Source organism: Tachysurus fulvidraco, chromosome 20, assembly GCF_022655615.1.
Source record: "Tachysurus fulvidraco isolate hzauxx_2018 chromosome 20, HZAU_PFXX_2.0, whole genome shotgun sequence".
Lineage (NCBI taxonomy): Eukaryota > Metazoa > Chordata > Actinopteri > Siluriformes > Bagridae > Tachysurus > Tachysurus fulvidraco.
The window spans coordinates 9,804,786-9,830,878 of NC_062537.1; the positions used below are offsets into that span (position 1 = coordinate 9,804,786).

General features: G+C 40.2%; 1 protein-coding gene and 1 long non-coding RNA gene across 7 annotated transcripts in view; one reads left to right on the top strand and one right to left on the bottom strand.

Moving 5' to 3' along the window:
• Window positions 1-216: 216 nt before the first annotated feature.
• LOC125139798 lies at window positions 217-14,678 on the top strand. The gene is made up of 3 exons (XR_007138900.1): window positions 217-764; window positions 12,049-12,173; window positions 14,409-14,678. It is a non-coding gene; the product is annotated as an uncharacterized LOC125139798 (long non-coding RNA).
• The window catches only part of LOC113645601 (BBX high mobility group box domain containing), a 41,304-nt gene continuing 19,209 nt past the window's right edge, over window positions 3,999-26,093 (bottom strand). For 3 of the 6 annotated variants that reach the window (XM_027151324.2, XM_047805278.1, XM_027151316.2), the window contains 11 exons: window positions 21,294-21,374; window positions 21,118-21,195; window positions 20,555-20,632; window positions 16,495-16,572; window positions 13,753-14,560; window positions 13,407-13,545; window positions 12,910-13,061; window positions 12,673-12,762; window positions 11,962-12,150; window positions 9,876-10,050; window positions 3,999-8,811 (listed from right to left, as the gene is read on the bottom strand). In XM_027151324.2, the coding sequence (XP_027007125.2) occupies window positions 8,721-8,811; window positions 9,876-10,050; window positions 11,962-12,150; window positions 12,673-12,762; window positions 12,910-13,061; window positions 13,407-13,545; window positions 13,753-14,560; window positions 16,495-16,572; window positions 20,555-20,632; window positions 21,118-21,195; window positions 21,294-21,374 (1,959 nt within the window). In that variant the 3' untranslated portion in view covers window positions 3,999-8,720. The remainder of the gene's footprint in view (window positions 8,812-9,875; window positions 10,051-11,961; window positions 12,151-12,672; window positions 12,763-12,909; window positions 13,062-13,406; window positions 13,546-13,752; window positions 14,561-16,494; window positions 16,573-20,554; window positions 20,633-21,117; window positions 21,196-21,293; window positions 21,375-26,093) is intronic. The other 3 variants (XR_007138898.1, XM_047805276.1, XM_047805277.1) reach the window with 3 other exon arrangements.

Sequence of the window (26,093 nt, forward strand, 5' to 3'; positions counted from 1 at the left end):
TTTACTCAATAAATAAAGAACATTGATAAATCTCTACACAAACATAATATGTGTTGATATAAAGATTTCCTTGCTACTGCTTAAAGGTTTGTGTATATAGAGCAAGTCTAAATAGAATATAGAGCACTTTTTTTAAAAAACACAGATACACAATATGACATCAGGGAAATATTTTGAAATGTTTTGTCTTAACTTCTGTTAGTTCTGCTTTCTGAAGAAGCCAACATGGAAAATGAATACAGGAAATGCAGGCAACAGCATTATATCACAGCATTTCGTAACAGTAGCTAAAAGCAACAGAAGCAAACTATTTTTTCTGATGTAGTTTATAAATACGATACATTTACACCAGAACCACACACTACAGCCTCAGTGTCATGATTGTGGTGAGAACAGTCCACCACTTATTTCTTCAAGTACAGACCTGTTTGACCTATACGCTAAATGCAACAAGGTTATGTACATAATAAACTGCTATTCTAACATCTGGGTGCTGTGGGTGTTATCTTTATTTTACTTGAGCACAGTGCGATACTTTGCTTCATTTACACTCATTGTTTTTAACTTAGTGTATAATATAGCATTTTTTTTTTAGATTTGCAGGTCCCTCCTCCTGGCAACCATCAGACTGTGTAACTGTCCTCAGCTTATCTGAATTTGTAATACCTATCTGATGTAATATTGCTGATTACAGGAGCATCTGATATGGATAGTGCAAGTTTTCATTCCAACCAAGCAGAAACCACATCTAAGTCTACTGAAAGGTAAGATCAAATGATTTTGCTTCTCGACTGTCTTAAACCTTTGCTCCCTTGAACCTTACTGCTGTATCATGATTGACTCTAACCCCAGCTTCACATCAAGCAGAGATATGTGTGTGTGTGTGCGCGCGCGGGGGGGGGGGGGACTGAGCTGTAATGTTTGTATGTATGCATATGTGACAAATAAAGGCTTCTTTAAATACTTGAAATTTAATGTTGCATTATTCTTATAGCCCGTTTGAGTCAAAGTTCACTTGTGTTCTGCTGTTGACTTCCTGTTAGCTCAAATCAGTCTGATCATTTCCCGTTGACCTTTCTCATTAATAAGCCTTTTTTTGCGTGTGTCCTGAAGTTACCCAGCCCACTTGGTACCATCAACCATGTCTTGGAAGTCTCTGAGATCATTTTTAATATTTCTGGTGTCTGCCTTGAACATTAAGTGAAGCTCTTCACTTGAATCTGCATGATTTTACGCATTGCACTACTGCCCAAATTGGACAAGCGCTTGAATGAGCAGGTGTACAGCAGTTTTAATTTTTTTTATTTAGTTGTGGTTTTCTTATTGTATTAATACCCCAAGATTAACCTCACATCAAAACGATTCTCTCACTTGTTTTTTTTCTGTAGGTGGTTAAAACTTTTTTAAACCTATAGTCCTGATAGCATCAGTGTTATCATGAAAACTAACACCCATGCACACCTACAAAAAGGGTGGAAGTAATGCTGAAGCAGCATGAACCAGAAATATAAACAGAAGACAGGTTTGATCTCTCACATTCAAAACTTTTATTTTGTATTTAAAATAATGGTGAAACAGAATGTGAACATAGCTCATGAACTCAGATCCGTCCAAGGTGACCCTAATGTGAATCAGACCACCTTCAGATCTGTGTGTGTTGTGGAGAAACGTTGTCTCATTTCACCGTGAACTACAACAGCTATATATGGTTGAAATGACAATAAAAGCTTCTTGAATTGACTTGTTGACTTGAGAGCTGCTGAATACATAGCCCTAGTCGTCTGTCAGTAAACTGAGTGTTTGCTCTTTACACATTCTGGCTTTCACATTTCAGTCGATTGCTGTTTTGCACAATACTTTACAATACCTCGTGTAACTTCTGCTATAACACTAATGTGTTCATTCCAGTACTTCTGCACACACAAAATTGTTTGAACATACAGTATTTACACTGGTCGGCAGTGTTTTTTTTATATTGTCTTTTGTGTAATGTCTTGTATTTTTTGTTTGCACTGTCTTTTGTCCTGCACTGTTTGGACCAGGTTGCACAGACGCACTTTATGTATCTAGGACTACTTACTAAGTCCTTACAGATCTGTCTTTGTTTTATATAGCACTATTTTCCTGGAGAAACGTTGTCTCGCTTCACTGTGTACTGCAACAGATATATATGGTTGAAAAAACAATAAAAGCTTCTTGACTTGACTTGAAAGCAGCTATAAATGACCTTCCCACAATAACCTCAACATACAGGGTAGCAACAACACATAGAGTCACTGTGGAACTTGAGGTTATGCTGTAGAGCTTACGTTATTAGGCAGCAGGAATAATAGTATTGTGTCAGTGACAGAAAAAATGGTTGATAATTAAATATATTATTATACAGTATATGTATATGTAGTGTATGCATGTATTTTGTCTACTGAAACCACTCGTAGCTCAGCATAAAAACGTTTACAGCATTTGGCAGATATCTGTGCAATTGAGGGTTAAAGGCCTTGCCTAGGGGCCTGAGTGGCAACTTGTTAGCCTTGGGATTAGAGCTTATGACCTTCTGATTGGTAGTCCAACACCTGAACCACTCAGCTACCATTTCCCTCATTTGCAGCATTAATCATAAGAGAAAAAACCCTCAGGTGTTTCACTTTATATCCATTTTTATTTCTAAATGCAAATAATCAGCTTTGATATTCATGAGTAAATTATGCTAAAAGTCCTGGAGTGAATAAGTGGCCTTAAGTCCATTTGAGTCTTCTTTTATTGTAACCACCAAAAGGCTATTTGCATTGTTTGTCCTTGTATTGTATCTCTGCCACACTAGCCATCTTACACCTACCATCTTTTTTCAAATAATTTACTGTTCAAAGTGCTTTTGTAGGAAAGGTAACAAATGTTCTCTTTGCCATAAAGGCATGAGAGGAGAAAAAAGCTTACATCCCTGGAAATGATTCAAAGTAACTTAATGTAGTACAAGGAACATTGTTATATGTACAGTGGAGGATAAAATCAGAGGAGAGTTTCTAAACACTTGATTCATTTTTTTGTCTGAAATCTTCACTCGGAATTTGAAGGAATATTAGCTGTGAGTGTATTCTGGGTGTACCACTGTTCTATTAGCATGTTTTGCAAAATAACCAAGGCACGTCTATAAAAATCTTTATGGTCTAGAAAACATAGTGATCAGTATTAGAGAACAGGAACCACTGTAGCATGAAAGAGGAATACAACCAAAACAATCAGGTCTATATCGGTCAAAAATTAGCAGGAAGTTTAGAGGCTCTTGCTTTAAATGACTTGAGCACAACATCTGAAAGAGTTTTTTTTTACTATTTGTCGCATGAGGCAGTACCTGAAAGGAGGTTTTGTGTGTGCATACAGACTACATGAGGGTGACATGAAGGTGAGCTTACTGAGGCCCTGATCCAGATCTGATTGGATATCCCCAGGTCTCCATTCAACATCTTTAATAAGAGCATGCCCATACGTTGTTAGAAGTGCATACAGGCAAGTGGACACTGGCTTATTGACATGCACATTATGAGAAGGTAGAAATTCAAGTTAGATCAGCCAGTATTTTTTAATTTTTACTTTGATTTTCTGTGTGATTTAATAAAATCCAGCCCTCAGTGGGTTGACAATTGCCACAACACTTTGTTCTTAATGAATTCCACATTGTATCTAAGAATTGTTTTTCAAATATTTTGTTCATCAACATTTAACATGTGAATTAAGACTTCCCTTCATTTTTCTGATCAGTCTTCTGTTCACAGTTCTGGATGTCCTGCAGTGACATACTCAATCCTCTGAAAAAACTTTTGCTCTTCTGTTTCTTTTCACAGAATTCACCCTAAGCATCACAATGCACTTTTGAACAATAATCTCTAGCCACATCAGACAAGCAATGTCTTAGACTGAAGCTCATTATAATAATAGAAGTCCTTTACTTTTTATCCATCTTGATCCTTGAGAAGGAAAGAAGAAATCAGACCGACAACGTATGTCTATATGTTACTTTAATAGGTGTTAAAGGAATAACATTTGCGTCAGCAGACAGTGTTATGACATAGGACTTGTTGAGAAGGGTAATGGCAAAAGGGACCCTTATTCTATGCAAGGGTTTCAGTAAGGCAAGGCTGCATTGACAACAGGACTGTAACAAGCATGGCGTCATACAGTACGAGTGACACGAATTAGATCAAGCACACATTGTATAAACTCATTTGAGGACACGGAAAAGGTAACCCTTCGACAAGACTGCTTCAAAAGCCAGTGGACATACGTTCTTGCACAGAAGAGAAAAAGATGGCCATTTCGAATGGATGCATTATCCAGGTTTTTAAGACTCATAAGAGAAAACAGAAATAAATAAGCTTCAAACAGAGCATTTGGCAATTGTGTTTGCCATTAATTTCCCTGTTTTTTTTTGTTTTTTTAACTCATTGAAGATAATTGGATGTCTGATGGGACAATGTTTCTAATATCCAAAAATATTCAGTTATTTGATTAGAGAGAGATGGATGCAATGATGAGACTAAGTAGCTCGTCATAGAGCTCCAGATCAGTGTTACAACTATGAGTGGAAATTGTTATAAATCGTATCGCAGTTGGGAGCAAACTCCTCCGTACAAAGCTGTCGCATACAGAAAGACTGGAATTGGAATTAGAAAAATACAGGTACAAAATCCATTACATTCAAGAGACAATTCTAGCACAAAAGAGTATTATACTATAAGCTTTACAGCTATTATAGGAACTCGAGAGTTATAGAGGCATCTTCTACAGTACTTAGAAAAAACAGGGGAATGACATTTAAAGGAGGCGTTGGGAAAAGGATCAAACCTCATCTATGGATCATGCAAGGATGTTTGAAGAAGTGCATCATCGTTCAATGCATTATTGTATAATGCCAATTTTTTTTTCAATGCAATAATGTGTCTTGTGATTGAGGGCTGACTAATCAGAGCAAATAGTCATGAAAGGGGGATAGAGCCATGAAAAGGGGGTAAATCATTCAGAGTGGGATGTTTTGCTTTGGGTTTAAGGTGCAAATATAGTTTTTCTAAAATAGGCATTTTAAAAACACTTTGTACACCATGCCAACCTGCAGGTAAAGGCTGAGGAAATCCATCAGAAATATAGAATTGTGCTAATATAATGCATTGATGCATCTATTACCTGAAAACAGACTCGCTGACTAGAATTATCTTTCCTGGTTTGTCCTTGCACACTATCAAATTACTTAAAGAAACTTCCTTGTCTTTGGCAAATGTCTGGGAGAAAAAAAACAACAACAACCCACTTGTTAGTTAATAGCACATACAGTTTATAGGTTGGCAGTTTATTAGTTACACCTGCAGTATACCTAAGCAACTGTCAACTCGGTGTGTCAGGGGTGGACAAATCGATAAGCCGGACACCCAGGATGAGAAGATTACACGTCTGGGCTATTAGGTTATTATCCATCGAAGCCCCGCAGACAAGCTGGTTCACCAAGCGAGCAGCTACCTTCATTTTGTTCACTTGTTCAACCAGAAGACAAAAAAAAAACTCTGCATAAAGGAACGTTGTTATTTATACATAAATATATGTTTAGAAATGAGCTTCATGGTGGTGAAACCCACCCTGAGGTTGTAACCACAGTGCACACTACACAGTCTGAACTGCTCTGCCTTGCTGTACTACAAATACCAGCCCCTAATAGTGCCGTTTATTAGTGTGCACAAGGTCATAGTATTTCTGCTGAAAAAGTTTCTATGCCTAAGAAAACTATGCAAAATAAAATGCAGCATAAGAGAGATGCTGACACCTTTCCAAAAAATAGAGAAACAAACACACAACGCCGCACGAGCCGCCTTCTACCTGCGAATATTACGTTTCCGACCAACCGAAACCCGGAACTGAGCAGCACCTGAGCTTTTATTTGTCCAGCTGACTGACTATTTGTCCACCCCTGCTGTACGTGTCCATATTTGCAGACACGATGTTGCCAGTTTATTAGACAGACTTCTCTATAAACAGCAACTCAGTTTATAGTCCCCTTCACACCGTACAATTTCTTCCTTTATAGCAAGATACATGACGGGAAGAACGTGTTTGCCGCAGCCCTGGATGTGCACAAAACACTTGGGAAGACATCTCTTAGCAAAAATTGATCTAAGACAAACATTTAGGAATTGAGCTTGAGATACTGATCAGCCAGAGTATTTCTCATCACTTTAGAAGTCCTCAAAGACCACCTACATGGTATAAGTCTGACCGCCATAATCTGGAATTCATAAACAGACATGCTCGAGATTCGATTTAAAAAAAAGAAAGAAAGAAAGAAAAAAAATCTTCGCAACACCGTATGGAATATCACTCTGTAATGTTCTGAACAAGAGAAACACTCGTCCTTACTGTCCGTTACAGGTCAATATTCCTCATAGCTTCTCTGCATGCTGAATATGTTACTGCATCAGGCGTTCATTTGTTTACCTGTTAACCCTTTCTGTTCAGACACGATGAGGTTAAAACCCTTGGCTCTGACTAACTGAAGCGAACAGGACATTCAGACTCACAGGTACACAAATCTCACTGTGCTCATTAGACAATAGTTAAACACGGCAGCACAGGCTGCCTCACATGTGCGTTCCCAAAAACAGCAGGGACTATTTCCTCTAGAAGCGGTGCATTATTTCTCAGTGCTCATTGGCTTATTGTTATTATTAATTAATTATTATTATTATTTTATATTTGTATACGAGTTTTGACAATAGTCTTCATCCAGTAGAACTAGCCTCATAGTGAGGCTTAAGATCATAAAAAAAAAAAAAAAAAATAGGTAAAGGCCAGCAAAATCACTCCCTAAAGCACACTACACATTTAGGGGAATAAAGATGATCAAATACATCATACTATAAGTTCTATTTAAAAAAACAAAACAAAACAAACAAAAAAACATATTAATTATAAAATTTCAACTTCACAGATCTGATATGCAGAAAAACATAAGCGATGGAGAAAAAGAAGCATCAGTCATTGTGAAGTTGGAGGTGTCTAGTGGAGGTTTCCCCATCGTGTAGTCAGACTTGAGCTTTCCTTCATTTAGACTTTCGCCTCCAACAGTCTGTGACCTTTGATTTGCACAGTGGGATGGAAAGTATCTATGATGATTTATTGGAAAAAAAAAAAAAAAAAAAAAAGAAGAAGAAGAAAAAGTTTAAAGTGTGTGTCAGGTCAGGAGCATGTCATCAGCCATGTGAGCTCCTGGGTGCTGTGTGGGCTTATGCTGTAAGAGTTCCATGTAGGAGAGAGACCTGATTCTCTACCTGATTCTCTTCTCTCCTCCTCTCTCTTACACTTCAAACTCCCAGGAATGGATAGAAGCAGCAGAAAAAACAAACGCTGAAAAACTGTTTGTGTTCTGCTGGCACATGTTGGAGAAAGAGGTGCATGAAATTTAACACTGTCACCTCGTCCCAGAAAATAACTCTATACGCGTTCATTCTGGATAATAGAAAATCGAAAAAAGCTGAGAGGAAGAAAATCAAATTGCCTAAAATTCTGATCCACACAAAAATGCCAGTTTACTTAATCCCAGATTATTAGCTAAGCCAATCTAGCAAAAAATAAACTGCCATGTGGTGTAGTATAGCTAAAAATTAGTGCAGTGTCTGTTACGAAACTACCTTAATAAAACTAGTAGCACTCTTTTGGATTAGCTATCAATACAGCACAAACGTGTGCACACACACACACACACGCACACACTTTTGGATTAGCTATCGGGATGCTACGCACACACACGCAGGTGCTCACACACACACACACACACACACACACACACATCGCAGAAAGGTCAAGTATTGACATAAAATGCATTGTATCATTCAAGTATACTGCTCTAAAAAAAAACAAAAAACTATTTATCTCTATAGCTGTGCACGTGAGAGTGGAAGGGTGCCCAGTACAGTAACGGGGAGCTGTTAGAGCGCAAGGAAAAAAAAGAGAATGGCTTCTGACCAGGTCAGTATTCAGTCACTTAGTAACTTGTTTGCTTTGGATCACAAACATGCATTTTTCAGTCTCACTCGGGCTGCTTTTGTGAGAGAAGCAGCCGTATATGCTTGCACTGTGTCCAAAACGGGTCTTTGACCAGAAAAGAGGCATCTAGGCATTAATTGTGCATTGTCAACGTGAAGCCTGCGCTGAGAGGGACTTGGGCACATAAGCAGGCTGGCTGTGAGGTATGGGGGCTGTAGAGCAAAATCTCTCTCTCTCTTACACACACACACACACACACACACACACACAATATGCAGTGTACATGTGTATGCTTCTGGGCAGGAAGGAGAGCAGGAAGCCACAAGATTTTCTAACAGAGAGAGAGAGAGAGAGAGAGTCAGAGTGGGGTTTTGTGTAAAAAGGTTGAAACTGAAAACAAAACTTAGAGAGCTTCATTAGGTCCATTTTCCCATATTGCAAAAAAGGTTCCGTTTATAAAACAGCCATTTTCCGTTTCTGAATGCCTTGGGTAAACACAGGAAGCCAGGCCACACCTCTAACATGATCCTGTGTGTGGTGAAGCCTCAGAGATAACGTAACGATCTTCCTCCTCTTCAAGCTCTGATTGCTCTTAGCTCTCACCCCCTCTCTCTCTCCCTGTGTATGTATGTATATTCCCCAGCACAAAGCTCTCAGGTACGTCCCAATAAGTCCACTCCCAGACGAGGTCTACACCTTCACTGATCAGCACAGGAGATCAGTACAGGAGTCTGAGGAGCCATGTCCTTCACCTGACCTTCGGCAGATATGGCGACTGCACGCTGACCTCTGAAAGCAAACACGCAGATGCAATAATTAAGCATGAGCCTGTTACAGTGTGTACAGATATACAAACCCCATTCCAATAAAGTTGGGACACTGTACAAATTGTGAATAAAAAAGGAATGCAATAATTTACAAATCTCATGAACCTATATTTTATTCACAATACAATATAGATAACATATCAAATGCTGAATGAGAGACATTTTGAAAGGTCATAACAAATATTGGCTCATTTTGGATTTCATGAGAGCTAAAAAGTTGGGACAGAGCAATAAGAGGCCGGAAAAGTTAAATGTACATATAAGGAACAACTGAAGGACCAATTTGCAAGTTATTAGGTCAGTTGTCAACATGACTGGGTATAAAAAGAGCCTCTCAGAGTGGCAGTGTCTCTCAGAAGTCAAGATGGGCAGAGGATCACTAATTCCCCCAATGCTGCGGCGGTGGCGCAATATCAGAAAGGAGTGTTTCTCACAGAAAAATTGCAGTTTGAAGTTATCATCATCTACAGTGCATATCATCATCCAAAGATTCAGAGAATCTGGAACAATCTCTGTGTGTAAGGGTCAAGGCCAGAAAACCATACTGGATGCCCGTGATCTTCGGGCCCTTAGATGCCACTGCATCACATACAGGAATGCTACTGTAATGGAAATCACAACATGGGCTCAGGAAAACTTCCAGAAAACTTTGTAGGTGAACACAATCCACCGTGCCATTTGCCGTAGCCGACTAAAACTCTATAGGTCAAAATAGAAGCCATATCTAAACATGATCCAGAAGCGCAGCCGTTTTCTCTGGGCCAAGGCTCATTTAAAATGGAAAGTGGAAAACTGTTCTGTGGTCAGGCGAATCAAAATGTGAAGTTCTTTTTGGAAAACTGGGACGCCATGTCATCCGGACTGAAGAGGACAAGTGATAAATGATTTTCGTGCCCAAATGATTTTCTAAATGATTTTCGTGCCCAATATTGACTTTACTGGTTCCATTTATTTGAATTAGACTTCTACACAATACTGTATGTGTATCTTTGTGTGTTTGTGTGGTCACTTTGTATTCTTACACACCGATGCATGTTCTCCATAGCAGCGACCTCGGCGAGCGCTGCTAGACTGAAGAAGGCCGGCAGGCTGTCAGACTCGGCTGGTCCGGGGTCAGTGGAGCAGCTCTCTGTGTTGCATAAAGTCTCATGAGTTAATGGCTTTCCATCCTGATCCTGGGTCAGCTCCTTTACTTTGTCCGCTGCAAAGACACAAAGCCACACTCAGGACACATTTCTTTCCTGTATGTTGTAGTATGGCATTACGCAACATGCTCAGGATTGGCACAAGCTTCAGGAAGCTAATCTTTTAGAAAAAACACAGAGCACTGTTCTAAGCCTTCATACAACATCTATACAGTCCAGCATAGACCAACATGCAGAAATACTGAGCAACTGTGCCAAAGCAGAGTCTGACAATTTCCAATTGTGCAGTCAGTCAATCGTGTGGCTGCCAGGGGAGGCATGAATTTATTCTGGTACAGATGACGAGATGACTAGTACAGCTAGTTCATGATTGGCTCCCTAGATGCCGACTGTGCTTTCCTATCGATGTAACCTTCATTATCCTGAGTAAACGCCAGGGCTCTGCCTCAGTGCACAGCTACAGATTTTCCTCCTTTCCCTCCACCACCCCAGCACTACCTGTGTAGATGTGCTGTAAAGGGCTCCTAGTGCATTATCCTCCTCCTGCATATTCCTTATAGCTCTATATTTGTGCAGGTTCAACATCCAAGTCTCTGTACTCGCCCAGCAGAAGAAGCAGTAGCATCAGTGTAGCAGATCTAAACCTACCCCAAACCTACAATCTAGTACATTCCATTCCCATCAATAAAAGCTCATTAAATCCAGGCTTTCCCGCAGCACTTTTCAGTTCAGGTGGCCCGCCTAAGCCGGGAAACCCTACCGCCTTAACTAGGTAGTCCAAAAAAATAAATAAAAAATTCCGCTGCACAAAAGGCCGTCAAGTGCGTCTCGGAGAATAGCGCTGATGCGCTTCACACCGCGAGCGTGCACACGCGCCACACGGCCGCAATGAGAGAAAGACGTGGCCTGTCACTGTCTAGAGGATAACTAGCCAGTTGATGAAACGCGTGTCCGTGAGAACTGTAAGTGGACGTATGTTTTGGGTTTATCTAAGCCTGTTATTGAGTCTATAGTTCTTGCAAATTTAAAGTAAGTTACTGTAGCTGGTGATTTTGTTGTTTGAGTTCTTCACCTGCTAGCTAGGTTGCACGTGTCTGTTGATTCGATATAATTGTTGAGTGCTCTTGCTCACATTATTTATGTGCATTATTTACACCTCTTGCTCTGTGTCAACAGTCCAGATTGCTGGTACTGATGTGGGCAAGATCTGTTTTGGCATACACTTTAAATACTAATCCAGCATCACTGGCTCCCTTTATGGTCACTTACCCATCTTCTAATAGCTACTTCCAGCATGTTAATATGCCATGTTACAAATTTCCTGTTTCCCTGACGTTCACTGAACCCATTGCCGTGTTCATGAAACAGTTTTTTTCTTTGTAACCTAAATGTTTTGCAAAAATGTGTGACACAATCATGTCAACACAGACTAGAATCTCAGAAGAATGTTTCCTGCACCATGCTGAAATCCTGCCATGAGAGCAAGGAGGGAGAAGGTACAGTACTAGTAAATGGGCTGATGAGTGTATATTCCCTGTTGTTAGCATATTTATTAGCTTCTTTCCAATATGTGTATGAACCCATTGTGCTGATGAGTAAATGAGTGTGGTGTATATACATCAGCAGTGCATGAGCAACCTGTGATTAATGAGCGTGGCCTTTCCTTGTCCCATGAGTTGCTTCTGATCACAGACTCCCATTGATTTTTATTTATCAATAGTGAACAAAAACCGCGCTTATTTTAATGGCATTTGCATTTCAGACACACACAAAAAAAAAAAAAAAACAAACAAAAAAAAAAACACTCAAATTTATCCAAGTCACTAGAGGAGACTTTATGCTACTTACATGTAATATCACACTTTTATTTAAATCAAAAATCTGAAATACTAAAAAAAAAAGAATTGTTCAAAAAATGAATGATTCTGACAACTTTAATGTGTGTTATTGCGTATGCTGTGACTCACCCTCAGCGGGTGATAGTCGCCCATCTGCTGTGCGCACCAAGTGTGTGATTTTGCTTTTTCTGGCCTTCCTCTTCTGGCTGCCCACAGGCACATCTCCCGACTTACGGGTTTCAGTAGAGAGCGAAGCGCTCGAGGAGTCTGCCTTCGCCGTGCCTGTGTCGCTGGCCGTTGCGTCAGGCTGTGCTACGGCTACGGACAGGAGACATCGGCAGGTATGTTATTACTAGAAATGCTACACGTTAGTGCTACAAATCAAACGCTCCATCACTCTGTGCGCTACAGTGCTGCGTTTAGACCGAGTTACACTAATTATAGTTTGCTTACTGCAGCACTGGAAAATGTAGTGGGGTCCGTATTTGGAAATATGCAGAAAGACTCTTGTGATTATTTAGAAAAATATTTTCTATAATGTTCATATGTGCTTCTGTCCTTTTAGTGCGCGTGTGTGTGTGTGTGTGTGTGTGTGTGTGTGTGTGTGTGTGACCTACTTCTGCAGCACAAAGCTCAGAGACAGTACTATAAACCACAGTAAAACAACTATCCTAACCGCCTGTCTATTTAGCTACATGAGCTTATACATTTACACGCACACACCCACACCGACTCAGCCACACCGACACAAACAAGAAGCCAGAATAAAAAGAAAGAAAGAAAGAAAGAAAGAAAGAAATAGAAAGCACAGACACATGACACATGCTTTCTCTGTGTCACCTTTGTCCAAAGTTCCAGCCTTTTCCTTTTTGTTCTTGTACTTGCTAACAATCTTGTGGAATAAAGTCTTTTTCTGAGATGGGGATGGACCTGATTGTATATAAAACAGAAAAGAGGAAGATGGCATGCTGTGTTAGATGGCCATCATGACATGCACTGAGCACTTCCTGTTGGTATGACTAAAACAGGCAAGGAGTGGATGGGTTCAGAGGAAGTGATTTAAATCGATACACTCACCCTTATTAGACGTAGAATTTTCCAGAGGGTGGGCTACGTTGGCTTTCTTCCTTTTGGTGACAGCTGTGCTCTTTTTGTCGAACGTTAGCGGACTGAACTGAGGCAGGCTGTTAAACTTCTTCTCAAACTCCTCCTCCAGCTTTCCTAAATTGCTACAGATATATATATATATATAAAATCATGTTTTTGTATCACATGCTAATTAAAACTCTGAGTCAAAGTGTTGATGGCTATGATTTCCTTCTACAAAGCAATGAAACCAAGACTAAAGTAATCCAACACCCACTGAAATCTCAATAATCCTGTTTGTTTTGTGAACCTGCTGGTTCTGCTTTTCTTCCAATAAACTTAGTTATCTCGTATAGACAGTTTAACCCTTACTGTACAGATAACGTTTGTGTGGAAGCGAAAAAAAACAAACTCACATTAATACAAATCAGTAGTTTAATCAGAATAAAACAATGTGACTTTAGAAGTCAATGGGACTGTGAGCTCACCCTGGCACTGGCTCTTCTTTGGATTTGGACTTTTTCAGTTTTTTGGGGTTGCTGGCAGCAGGTTGGCTGAAATTACAGCTTTCATCCGTCCATCCTATCTCAGACTCGGACATGGTGCCTCGCATGGAGCCTCGCTTTCCTGAAAATCACACACATACGGTCTTACATGCCTATATTTGTGCATTCCTAGTGACTTCCTGTTCCGGTTTTACTGTATTACAGCTAAAATTATGCTAAGCCTGACCGACACCCAAAGGTTACCTTACGTAACCAAAGGCAAAAATTGCGAAAGTTGTGGAAAGTTTTTTTTTTTTATGATGTTACAGTTCTAATACAACTCTGATACCTCTGTCGACGTTAGCCCGCAGTGACGTCAGCATGCCTTCAGACACCAGAGTTTTGTACAGCGCTCCCTTACAGCTCCGTTCTGATTTCCGTGACCCACAGGCCTCGGGTTTGGGCTCAATCTCCTTCTCTTCTGTTTGCATTACAACAGGTTTAACCTCCAGCTCCCTCTCTTCTCCTCTGCTTGGCAGTGGGGAGCCCGGTTCTACGCTTTTGCTTTGCTGTGCTGTAGAGGTGTGTGGCTCTGAATCCTCTGTGCTGTCCACTTTAACATCAGCTTCATCCTTGCACTCGAATTTCAGCTCTGCTTCATGGATAAGCAGAGACCCTTCTGCCTCAGGTGTTTTGCAGTCCTCTCCTTCTCCCTTCTCCTCTTCTTCCTCCTTGGTCCTGAGCTGTTTCTTGACTTTGAGTTTGGTCTTTTTCTTCTCTGCTGTTGAAGGCTGAAGCACCGGACTGCCTGAAGGACGTGCTCGCTTCCTGGTGTTCTCCATCTCCTCTGAGCCCCAGGCTCCTTTAGCCACCGCCTCAATAGTGTACATCAAGCTCTCGAGGTCTGAGCTGGACGAAGAACGCTTCTTGCAGGGTTTCTTGGGCGAGCCAGGGCTTTTTTCACCTTTTGATACGTCGCTTGGCTTCTTCTTCTTCTTCTTACAGGACGTTGGTGAGGATGAGGCTGATGTCAGGGTGGGAAGGTCCGTGGTGGGGGTTGTGTTTGGAGCACTGTCCTGGGCGCAGAGAGAGGAAGAGTCCATGGCTGGTTGGGAGGACAGGGCCTCCAGTTTTTCTGCTTCAGATGCTAAACACATCTAAAATACAAGCATCAATACATGTGTACACATCAGCACACACGTCGATTGGACAGAACAAAAATCTTTTACAATAAAGATGATTCAAGAACAACTGCACAGAATAATAAACAGGTTTGTTTTACACCGTTCATTTAATCTTAATTTAATCACTTCTGACGTTCAGGTGAGTTAATATCTATATAAAGTGAATCAGTTAAAGGTGCCCTTCCACACAAAACCGTTTTTACATGTATTTTTTGATATGTGTTAGGTCCATATGTGTTTGTGTTGTGTCGGGAATGTGAAAATGAACTGCTACCTCCCCGGTCAGCTCTAGCCACTTAAAAGAAATAAGCGGAGAAATCAGGTCAGTTAGAAAAGCTGCTCAGAGTGATGTAGAATTGATCGAGCTCATTACTATACATGAGCTCTCCCACTTGAGACCACGCCCACAGAATACGTGTAGCTCGGTGAGTTTCCTTTGCCTCTCTTCCACCGGAAAGAACCGGGTGCTGGTTCAGAGCTAGCGCAAGTTCTGGTTCAAAGTTGGTTCCACTGGCGAACCTTCTAAGAACCGGTTTGCCTTTCCACCGGCTAGAGAGCATCACAGCGCCGAGTGTGACGTCACTGTATACGTGTCACGTGTCCCAGCAACATTAGCGCAGCAGCGGCAAACACAAACACAACAACAATGGCGGATGTTGCTTTACTGTTAATGCTCATGGCTTTGCGAACCTACATTGGCATCCAAATGCGGCGAATAAAACATGTACGTGCAGCTCCGTGTAATCTGTATAAACGTGGTTGTAATCGATAAAGTACATAACGTTATTTTATCGTTAACACAGAAAAACGTTAGCCTTAGCATGTAGCTACCTACTATCATGTGTGCTGATAATGTATCATATCGCGGTAAAGTAAAAGTGTATTAAACATTAGTATACTTAAGGTACATTATCAAATGCGCTAACAGTAGCCCCGCCCACAGCTCCCGCCCCAAGCGGTTCTTAAGTCTAGACCAGCAACGTTTTGGTGCTACTTAAGAACCACTTTTCCTGGTTCAGAGCAGGTGCTTTGGCTGTCGAAACAGAAAGAACTGGTTCTAAATTAGGCTCCGAACCAGCACTCAAACTGCCTCGGTGGAAAAGGGGCACTATACAGCAAGGATGGCTGAACGTCAATATACCTGAAGAAGCCATTCTGCTGCAATTCCAGGTGATTGTAAACAAAGTTCCTCTATCTTATGTTACTTATTGCGCTGGGTGAATGAATAGTCATGCTCTCATATCCTTGCGGTTAGCCAATCAGTGCCAAGCAGCATAGCTCATTGAATATTAATGACAACTGGCGCAAATCGAGCTGGGTCTTCCTGCAGGCTTTCTATACCACATTAGAATGGCTTGAAACAAGGTAACCAAGGCATTTTTTCCACAAAAAAATGTTACAGAGTCCATGGTAAACGTCAGACATTACCACAAAAGTAATGAAATACGTGTTGCAGGGCATCTTTAAACTCTCTTTAATGTACACCTCATGATATGTGATACTAGCAAGAGCCTCCAGGTGACAGCATTACATCCACACAATCCCAGGTACATTTATTCATTCATTCCTTCAGTCACTTATCTTTTGCTTTTGCTATATCCTCATTTGCTATATCCACACACACGCACACACACGCACTCACACGCACGCACGCACACACACACGCACACACACACGCGCGCGCACACACACACACACACACACACACACACACACACACACACACACACACACACACACACACACACACAAATACACAGAACATTTTTACATTTGTGCTTTTGGTTTCATACCAAATATGAAAACTTTTCAGTTTTTTTTGTACAGCTTTGTATATGCAAAAAAGTTCTACATACTGAACATTGCACCTTAGTGATGTGTTAAATTCGTGTGTGTGTGTGTTGTACCTCTGCAAGCTGAAAGAGAGCAGACTGGCCGCACTGCTTCACCTCAGATACGGAAACCTGAGAATCACTAGATGAAATCTGCAACAAAACAGTGGTAAAAAAAATACCTGGTTATTTTCCACATTAAAAGTTATATATCACCAATTCATCATGGAGCCAGTACAAGCAGCTAATTCAGGCATGTGTTCTGACGTCAGGCCACAATTTGTTTTGGTAAAAGGTCAGACCAATTTGACTTCCTTTGTATTTCGGTGAAAAAATGACTGAAGTCGCGCTATCATTATAACACGTTATAATGGATTTACGACTCCTCTGCTCAACGGCATAAAGACACCGCACTGACAAAGAAGCTACGAGATGATGCTTGCACAAGCCTGACTAGTTCAGCTGAGAACGTAACAGCTGTTGTTATCGTTTCTTATCTCACTGACTGGTCAGATGTGTGGATTCATTTGATGAATCGTGCCATGAACGAGGAAAGAAGCTATGGGAGGAAAACGTTTAGACGTTCGACCTTGCTGTGACCTTGATGCTGTTTGGATCGCAAAATCTAATCTCTAATTCATGTGCTGGTTACAAGGATCACTCCAAAAAAAATCCTACAAACATTCAGACATTCCTTCTTAAGATTTTGCACTAAGGATGAACAAGCTGTAAATATAATGCCTTCCCTACTACAATATTTACTGTGGCAGAGGCATAGAAATGTAATCGGTGGTAAATCATTGTGATATAAGCAGAATAACACACTTCAAATTGTGCTTTAATCTTTGCTGATGAGTTCTCCTACATGGGCACAACCAAACACTGAGATTCATTCATTCTTACTGCTAGTTTCCTCGAATAAGAACCGATTACGGTTCTCTGATAATAGTGCAGAATGATGTAATATTGTTTGAGAAAGTTCTTATCTGCTTATCTTACAAAGACTTATGAGGAGCATGGAGTGTATCCCAAGCATGAGGTGGGGGGACACCCTGAATCGACCCAGCTGATGTAACAATCACACACAAACTACAAACAATTCCGAAATCCCCATCAGCTCACAACACTTTGGACTTGGGGAGGAAACCGGAATTTACTTGGTGGACCTGTATGAATAAAAACAGTCAATAATAATCGTACGTAAGTCAAAGCATTTGTGTGTAAATTTTCATTTTGCGGAGTTGGATCCCAACATTTACGGCCACGACAGTTTACAGATACGAGATTTTGTGTGTTTGATCAAATGCAACTCCAAATGTACGACTATGACAGTTTACACACACAACGCTTGTTTTCACAACACCTCTTTTTCACACACGAAAACGGTCTGCGAAACTGTCAAAAATACATCATGTTCACAGGCATTACTATCCGAGGGAAGATGAATCGATTCCACGAAATCACTCTACAGACTGCAGTGATGACCTCCTAAACAGCTGTATTCTTTAAGCACCTAATGTAACCTTACTATGAGAGCTAATCTTACTTACTATAGTTAACCTGTCTCTGTAATATCACTCCTCTCTGTTATTAGTGATAACTAACCCTTAAACATGTCCGAATTTGGAAGGAAAAACCAACTTACCTGAGACGATGAGCAGTCAGTGTTGTAATGTAACGTAGTAAAAACACTTCGTTACTGTACTTAAGTAGAAATGTCACGTATCTGTACTTTACTTCGCTATTTAAATTTATGTCAATTTCACTTTTACTCCACTACATTTCCGAGATAAAATGTATACTTTTACTCCGTTATATTTCCACTAAGCATCTTCATTACTACAAAATAGAATCAGAAGAAATGTGTGTGACTGCAATAAGAGAGGTTTGGTGAATCACTACTCCTAGATTGCATTGCACGCTGTACGGAGAAGCACAGGTACGCGCAGCGTGCACGCGCAGTCAGAGCTGGAGGCGTTAATGTATAACGTTAATCGGAAAGCTGCAAATACAGCAACCAAAAGCAGTGAAATTTCGCTATTCTTATTACCAGAGTTGTAGCACAAACAAAATATTAATGCAAACTATCCATACAATACTAAATAAAAAATAACATTTATTGATTTGGTCTTTGTGAATATTTGTTTATTAATGACTGCATTCACTGGACACACTGTTTGTAGAGAATACACACATGCATGAACTGATTTGATTCAAGACTGGCATCATTACATCATGCATAAAATTTTGGTGTCCACTTTTGCCATTTAATAATACCATAACTTTTGGCTTACTATGTTGTCATATAATATAAAACTCTTCTTGTTTTAAATTCTCACTGAGGGCTAAAACCCCTAAAGATGAAACCCTAGAACTGCCCCTGCTCTTATGCCTACCGAAAATCACTGAAATTTTACTTTTACTTCAAATACTTAAGTACATTGAATATCAGAAAATGACTTTTGATACTTAAGTACAGTAAATATCAGATACTTTAAGACTTTTACTTGAGTAGTATTCTAAAAGGTGACTTTCACTTCTACCAAAGTCTTTTTCTAGTATGATACTTGTACTTTTACTCAAGTAATGCTTTCTACTACTTTATACAACACTGGCGATGAGTGAGCGCTTGGCTGCTAATCCGCCATTTCGGCGCCAGTGGTACAAAAGAGGGCGGGGCGCATGCGCACTTCGTGGAATCGATTCATCTTCCCTCGGATAGTAATGCCTGTGAACGTGATGACGTATTTTTGACAGTTGTTTCGCAGACCGTTTTCGTGTGTGAAAAAGAGGTGTTGTGAAAACAAGCGTTGTGTGTGTAAACTGTCATAGTCGTACATTTTGGAGTTGTATTTGAACAAACACGCAAAATCTCGTATCTGTAAACTGTCGTGGCTGTAAATGTTGGGATCCAATTCCGCAAAATTAAAATTTACACACAAATTCTTTGAATTACGTACGATTATTATTGACAGTGTTTTTATTCCATAGACCTGGGATTCAAACTCATGACATCCTGATCAGTAGTCCAACAACTTAACCACCGAGCTACCACATCCTGCCAGAATACCCAGAGAAAACCCCTAAAGCAAGGGTGTCGAACTCTTGTAATTATATTTGGCCAACGAGATCATATCAAATGTGCATTGCAGCTGGCTAGCCGCATACTCCGCTAATACTACAAATCCCAGAATGCCTTGCCACTGTATTGGCGCGTGATCACGAACAGCACGCGCCCATCATTCTCTGTTGGCAGTCGTTAACAACCCTGCTACAGTCACATCGGGCAAGTTAATTCCACCCTCCACAAAAATGGCCAAACGAAAGATGGACAATAGGAGCTTTCAAGACAGGAGGGAGGACGATTGTCTGTTCACGAATATAAAGGACAGACCTGTTTGTCTTGTGTGCTAACGGAGCAAACGTGTCTGTAACGAAAGAATATAATATAAGAAGACACTATGAAACGAAACATTATGAGAAGTATAAGGACCTGGACGTAAGGCAGAAGCTCCAGAAGGCGGAAGAGATGAAAAAAGTCTGCTGTAAAAAAGGCTGTAAAGCTTTATTGTGGCAGCAGAGACAGCAGAATCTGCCCGACCCCTTAATGAGGGAGAGTTTGTCAAAAAGTGTATGGTCAAAGTTTGCGAAATGAACACCACTTATGTGTCTTTTATTTCAAATTTAATTTCTTATGTGTTTGTAATATCAAGTTCTGGTTGTTCCAAATCCTGTGTTTAAGCAAAACTAAAGTTTGTTTCTATATGAAAAAGTTTGAACATTACATATCAGTTGCAGTTAATTTTACAATAAATATTCAGTTTGGCCCGTGACTTTATCTCGGTTTTATATTTTGGCCCGCTGTGAATTTGAGATTGACACCCCTGCCCTAAAGCATGGACCGCGGAGGTAACAGAATTGGCAGTGGTGTTGGTTAAGACATTAGACTACAGACCAGAAGGTCATGAGTTCAAATCCCAGCACTGCATAACTGCCACTTGTATTGTTTGGTTGTAAAAATGAGATAAATCGAATTCGCTCTGGATAAAGGTGATATCCCACGTATTGCAGATGTAGAATATACCGGACTAGACTCTTGTATGCAGTGTACGATGGTACGTGGCTGGAGACTCACCTCAGCCAGCTGAAATAGAGGAGACTGCATGCAGCTGCTGGGTAAATCTGGCGAGTTGGGCTGAGAAAGGCCACATACCTTAAAAGCAAGAACAAGGTGACGACAGTCACGTTTCAGAAATACGAGTATATTACAGAAGATCTTTCATTCTCACGTGCGGTGTAATGCGCGTTGACCAACCAATAATCCTCATGTACTTGTTGCTCACACACTGCAGGTGAGGCCACTTTAGTCAATCTGAGTAACTTAATTAAAGTTGGAGGTATAAAACTTCTCCCTAGCTGGTGCTTAGTTCTTATGACATACGATTGCTTTGTTTATTCTTCGTGAACATATTAATTTAATTAACAAGGTGTTTGCCAGAGAAGGGAATACTAAAAAGCTAATTAAAGGTCAGCGGCTCACAATTAACCAGCGAGTTTTATGCCCACGTAAAGTGCTTCTTCGGCTTAGCACTTGCACATGCTGCATTTTAATGAGTCTTTAGTGGATAGCTTAATAGAGAGCGATTCCACACTTCCTTACGATAATATACAGTATTAGAAGTGAAAAGGTTTCCTCACCTCGGTCTGTGGGGCTGCTGCGCTTCGACACTCCGAATTTTTACACCCTTCAACAAGCTGAGATGGACAGGAGGAAATCTGTGCAAAGAAAGCGTACAAAATGCTGAGCCTACATGTTTGAAGCCGGCTCTGCACACGGCTGCTCGTCACTTCATGTCTGTATTTGGTATTTTTACCTCAGCCAACTGGAAAAGGGCAGATTTCCCAGTATGCTTTGCAACTTCTGCAACGCCGCTCTGTGAATTACTAGACGAGATCTAAAGAAAAAAAAGGAAAAAAGAAAAGAATTATGATAACATATCTATGGACTGGAAATAAAAGCCACACACAGAGACCTCAACGAAACAAAGGTGATATGAAAGGTCAAAATAAATATGTTTTATAATATCTTTCCCTAGCTATAACTTGTGTAATATTCATTTGCAGGCAAATTATTGCTGCAAATGAATATTATATATTAATTATATATGTAATTAATACATATGCCCCCTTTTCCACCAGAAAGAACTGGGTGCTGGTACAGAGTTAGTGCTGGTGCTGGTTTGAAGTTGGTTGCACTGGCGAGCCTTCTATGAACCGGTTTGCCTTTCCATCATCTAGAGAGCCATCACAGAGCCGAGTCTTACATCACTGTATACAACGTTATACAGCAATGTTAGTGTAGCAGCGGCAAACACAAACAACATCAACAATGGCGGATGTTGCCTTACTGTTAATGCTCATGGCTTTTCGAACCTACATTGGCATCCAAACGCGGCAAATCCTGATTTAAAATGATTTAAAAATGGCACTAACGACGTTCACTTTTGTCTTGTTGGTCACAGTAGCCCCGCCCACAGCCCCTGATGCAGGCGGTTCTTAAGTCTAGACCAGCAACGTTTTGGTGCTACTTAAGAACCACTTTTCCTGGTTCAGAGCAGGTGCTTTGGCTGTCGAAACAGAAAGAACTGGTTCTAAATTAGGCTCCGAACCAGCACTCAAACTGCCTCGGTGGAAAAGGGGCATCAGACAACAATACAGGACCCGTAGGTCTAAAGTATTCACAACCAGAAACAAAGCAAGGAAGCAGACACATACTCTTGCTTTTTCCATACATGTAGCAGCTACAGTACATGTGTATTTAGCTACAGCTATTACACTTAAACCGAGCTGTGATCAGATCGGGGGAAATAAAAGTTATAAAGTCAAAATCTCTCATAATAAACTTGAAGAGATTTTCACTTTTCCAGATTCTTACACCTTTCTCTTTATGTTCAGTTCTCTAAGTAAGTGTGTAACTATAAGGTCGAACCTAAAGACACGATCAGGAGTGTTTCTTAGACAGCAGTCCAAAAGAATGACAGAAATCCAGATTAATAACCTTTACATTTCCAGATCTGCACAAAAAGCCCTGTGTGTAAATTTGTTGCTTCTAATTAAGTGACGCGTGTCGGCCGTGAAAGACCACAGAAGCAGGCGGTGCGTTGTGGCATGTCTGTGTATGCTGAACGTAATGTGTGGTTATTCATTAGATAAAACACGTGTCCAATGTTGTTCTGTCAAATCCATCCTGCTTGCTTTTGAAAATAATCTCTCAATCGATACAGCCACATTTTGCCCAATGATGTAATACTGTTTGTCTATAAAACAAAAGGAGATGCTGCTTATTGTTTTTCGATGGACCCCCCCGGGTGCTCTTCGGTGACATAAATGCAGAGCTGAGGGCAATTAGGATCACTTAGTAGCAGCAAAATGGAGTTTACTACAGATTAACAGCAATGAGAGGAGTCCACAGAGACACAACCATGCCAGATGAAGCTCTACCTCAGAGTCAAGAAGCCTTCACAGGCACACAAACAGGCACATGGGCATCTCCTGAGCCTGGTATTAAATGTCCTCCATATTTGATATATGATGCAGTATGCAAGTGATTGGATAATGTTATTTTTCTGAACAGGGATCCGAGACCTCGACAGAATACAGTCTCTTATTCAAGCACATTTCAAATCTTTCACATTATACATTCTCCCTTTTCTTTTGGTTTTATTTATGGGGTCCTGAAACGGGGGATATCTATAGAAAGGATTGTGTTTCCTGGTTTAACCCATTACTAATGTAAACCCCAACATACAGTAAAGATTTCATCTCATCGTATAGACAACACCAATTAAAAAAACAAAAACAAAAAAACTTATTTTATTAACAGAAAAAAATACAGATCTGCAAACAGATTTCCTTTTAGATTTCCTATAGCATTTACTATATATGGAGACGATCTGGTCCAAGGTCAGTAGCCTTACTCTGAGATTACAGATTGTACCACAGCAGGTCATCCATCCAACTTCCCAAAGCACAAACACATGATCACAATTAAGACTTATTTCCTCATGTCTTTCCTCTAATGGTACCGTCAGTGCAGCGAGGGTTTATACTGAGTCACGGCTCAGTCTCTGTAACAGTGGAGATGAGCCTGTCACAATTGATTTCGCTGGCCAGAGATCATGTGTTCATTATATCAGGGAACAAAGAGAACTTATTTCGAGACGCAGACAGCAGAATGAACACCCTGCTCCTTCTGCTGCTCACCGAACCTCCAGCAGAAGACGCTCGTCTGTGCCCTTTAAGCGTGTTTACGAAGCATAAATGGGTTTAGGAATGCACGGTAAACATATATTATGCACTGTAGTCTTGCAGGTTCCTGCAGCATCACTGAACATCATCCCTCTACACCCAATTGCCATAAAGTTGTGTATTCTTGCCTACTTTTAAAGCTCTTTAAGTGCAAAACTGCAACGTAATTTGTGTTAGCTTATCAGTCTGCTTTCTGCTTCTCACACATGTATTCATAGCCCTTTAAAAATAAACATAGTGACTTGTTTACTATAACCACAAACCGTAGCCATCTTTACTTGTCATTACACCCATACCGAATGTCTCCATCATGCTATAGAATAATCCTGTCAGGAAAATCACATGATACGGTATGTTGATTTCTGAGCAGAATTGCTACAGTAAACTTCCTGCTCACATGGACCCTGCTGACATGGTGCTATTAATGCCATAGCACAAATAACATAATACCGATATTCACCCTGATCGGTCTCTTTATTTTACATTAATAACATTCCCTTTTGTCAGCATTAGACTAGATCTCGTATGTGTTGTATACTTATTCCTGCTTTTAACAGATGTGCTACACACAGCTTGCTCTGTGTTTACAGGCACTGTGCCTTATATAAAGAGTCAGCCTAACCTTTGATAACTGCCGCTGCGATACCTCTTTGACGTCACTAGAGGGCAGAAAACACTGCTACTGATGTGCTGATGTCAGTCAGTGCTGCTGTTTTACACTGTTAATGAGATCTAGATAATTCGCTTACAGCGGATAAGATCAGGGAACAGATTTGTAGAACTTCTCAGAGAGCTGTTAGATCGGTTTTCTTTGCATTTTATCCCCACATTTATATTGCTATAAGAGGACTGAGCCACTCCGTCATTCAAAGAAACATTTCTAAACACTTTGTGTCAGTACGGAAATGTGGACTAAATACGTAAGGTATAAATCTTGTGCTGACTTTTAGTGGGAAGTGTTGAGTTGTTAGAAGAAATTAATCCATATCCGGAGACGTGGAGAACTTGCATAATACCTGGTGTGTGATTTTTGTCATATTTTTTGTCATATCTTTAAAAGTCACGTTCGCCAGAACCGCGTCAGAACCGAAAATACATAAAATCCCAATCCGTCAGGTTTCCAAGTCTGAAGTGTTTAAAGCTAATCTGATTTGTTTGTTCATACTGTAGTCACAATCCATCACATATACTGTATGTACCCTGGTTTTGTATTAACAATTTATTTGTGCACATGCCAAGTATTTCAGGGAAGCAGAAGTTAGGTAGGTACCAACACAGACTTATCAGTGGATTGTATTTCACATGAAACCGACTTCCACTTGTTGTCCTAAATGTGTTCTGAGAAGTTAGGCCACATGCCCTTGACTTGTTTTCCTGCCGGCTTTAGATCATCTCGTCACAAGATGTCCTGCTAGCACTGTGCATCCAATGACAAAAAACATCTTCACAGAATCAAGAGTTTAATCAGGTATGAAATCAATGTACAAACGTGGCTCTGATCATCTAAAGTTTGTTTCTTCAAGTCAAACATGACAAAGAGTGTTATGGATCTGTGCTACTCAACTGCACATCCTTTCGTCAGGTTAATCCAGAGGATGACAAAATCAAATTCTCAAGTGCTATCTGAAGGTCATATATTGCATGTGTATGAATGGTGCCTTAAAGACACATCTAGTAACCTGGACTGTGACTGTCACCTTCCTTAAAGTAAGTACAAGGTCAATATAAACCCCAGCCCAGAGCTGTAACTCTGTATACAAGTACACAGACGTCGGACAGAATCGATACTTCAACACGTGTATGATACGTAGCTTTAGCAATTTCATTTTAGAGTTACTATTATCATTGTTTAACAGCAGATTGGATTATTTACTGAACAAACCTTCTATTAGATCCCATGAGCTAATTGTACCGTACATGTTAAATTGTTAACGATTTACAGTATACTACCCCACACTGATCACCTTTCTTTAAGGCTCCTCGGTAGGTTGGGTCATGGTTTGACTTGCGATATTTTATGGTCACCATGTGCTCAACTATAACAATATACATTGAGTTATAATGGTAGAAATTAGCTAGTTATTTGCTGTATTTATTATTGAGTACTAAAGTTTTTAGCTTATTTGCCTGGTCAATTAACATGTATCTAATATCATCTTGCAGGAACCTTAATTAAAAACAAACAAAAAAACAACAACAAAAAACACACTATAGCACAAATAAATATCCAAAACATTATTGTACACATTTAAATAATGACCCATAATTGATCATGTTCATTTAAAAGAATAAACCAGTGCTATAAGGAATTGATATTACAGTTGTTGTGACTCCTGGTTGCAACATTTGAAGAAGCTGCAGTATCT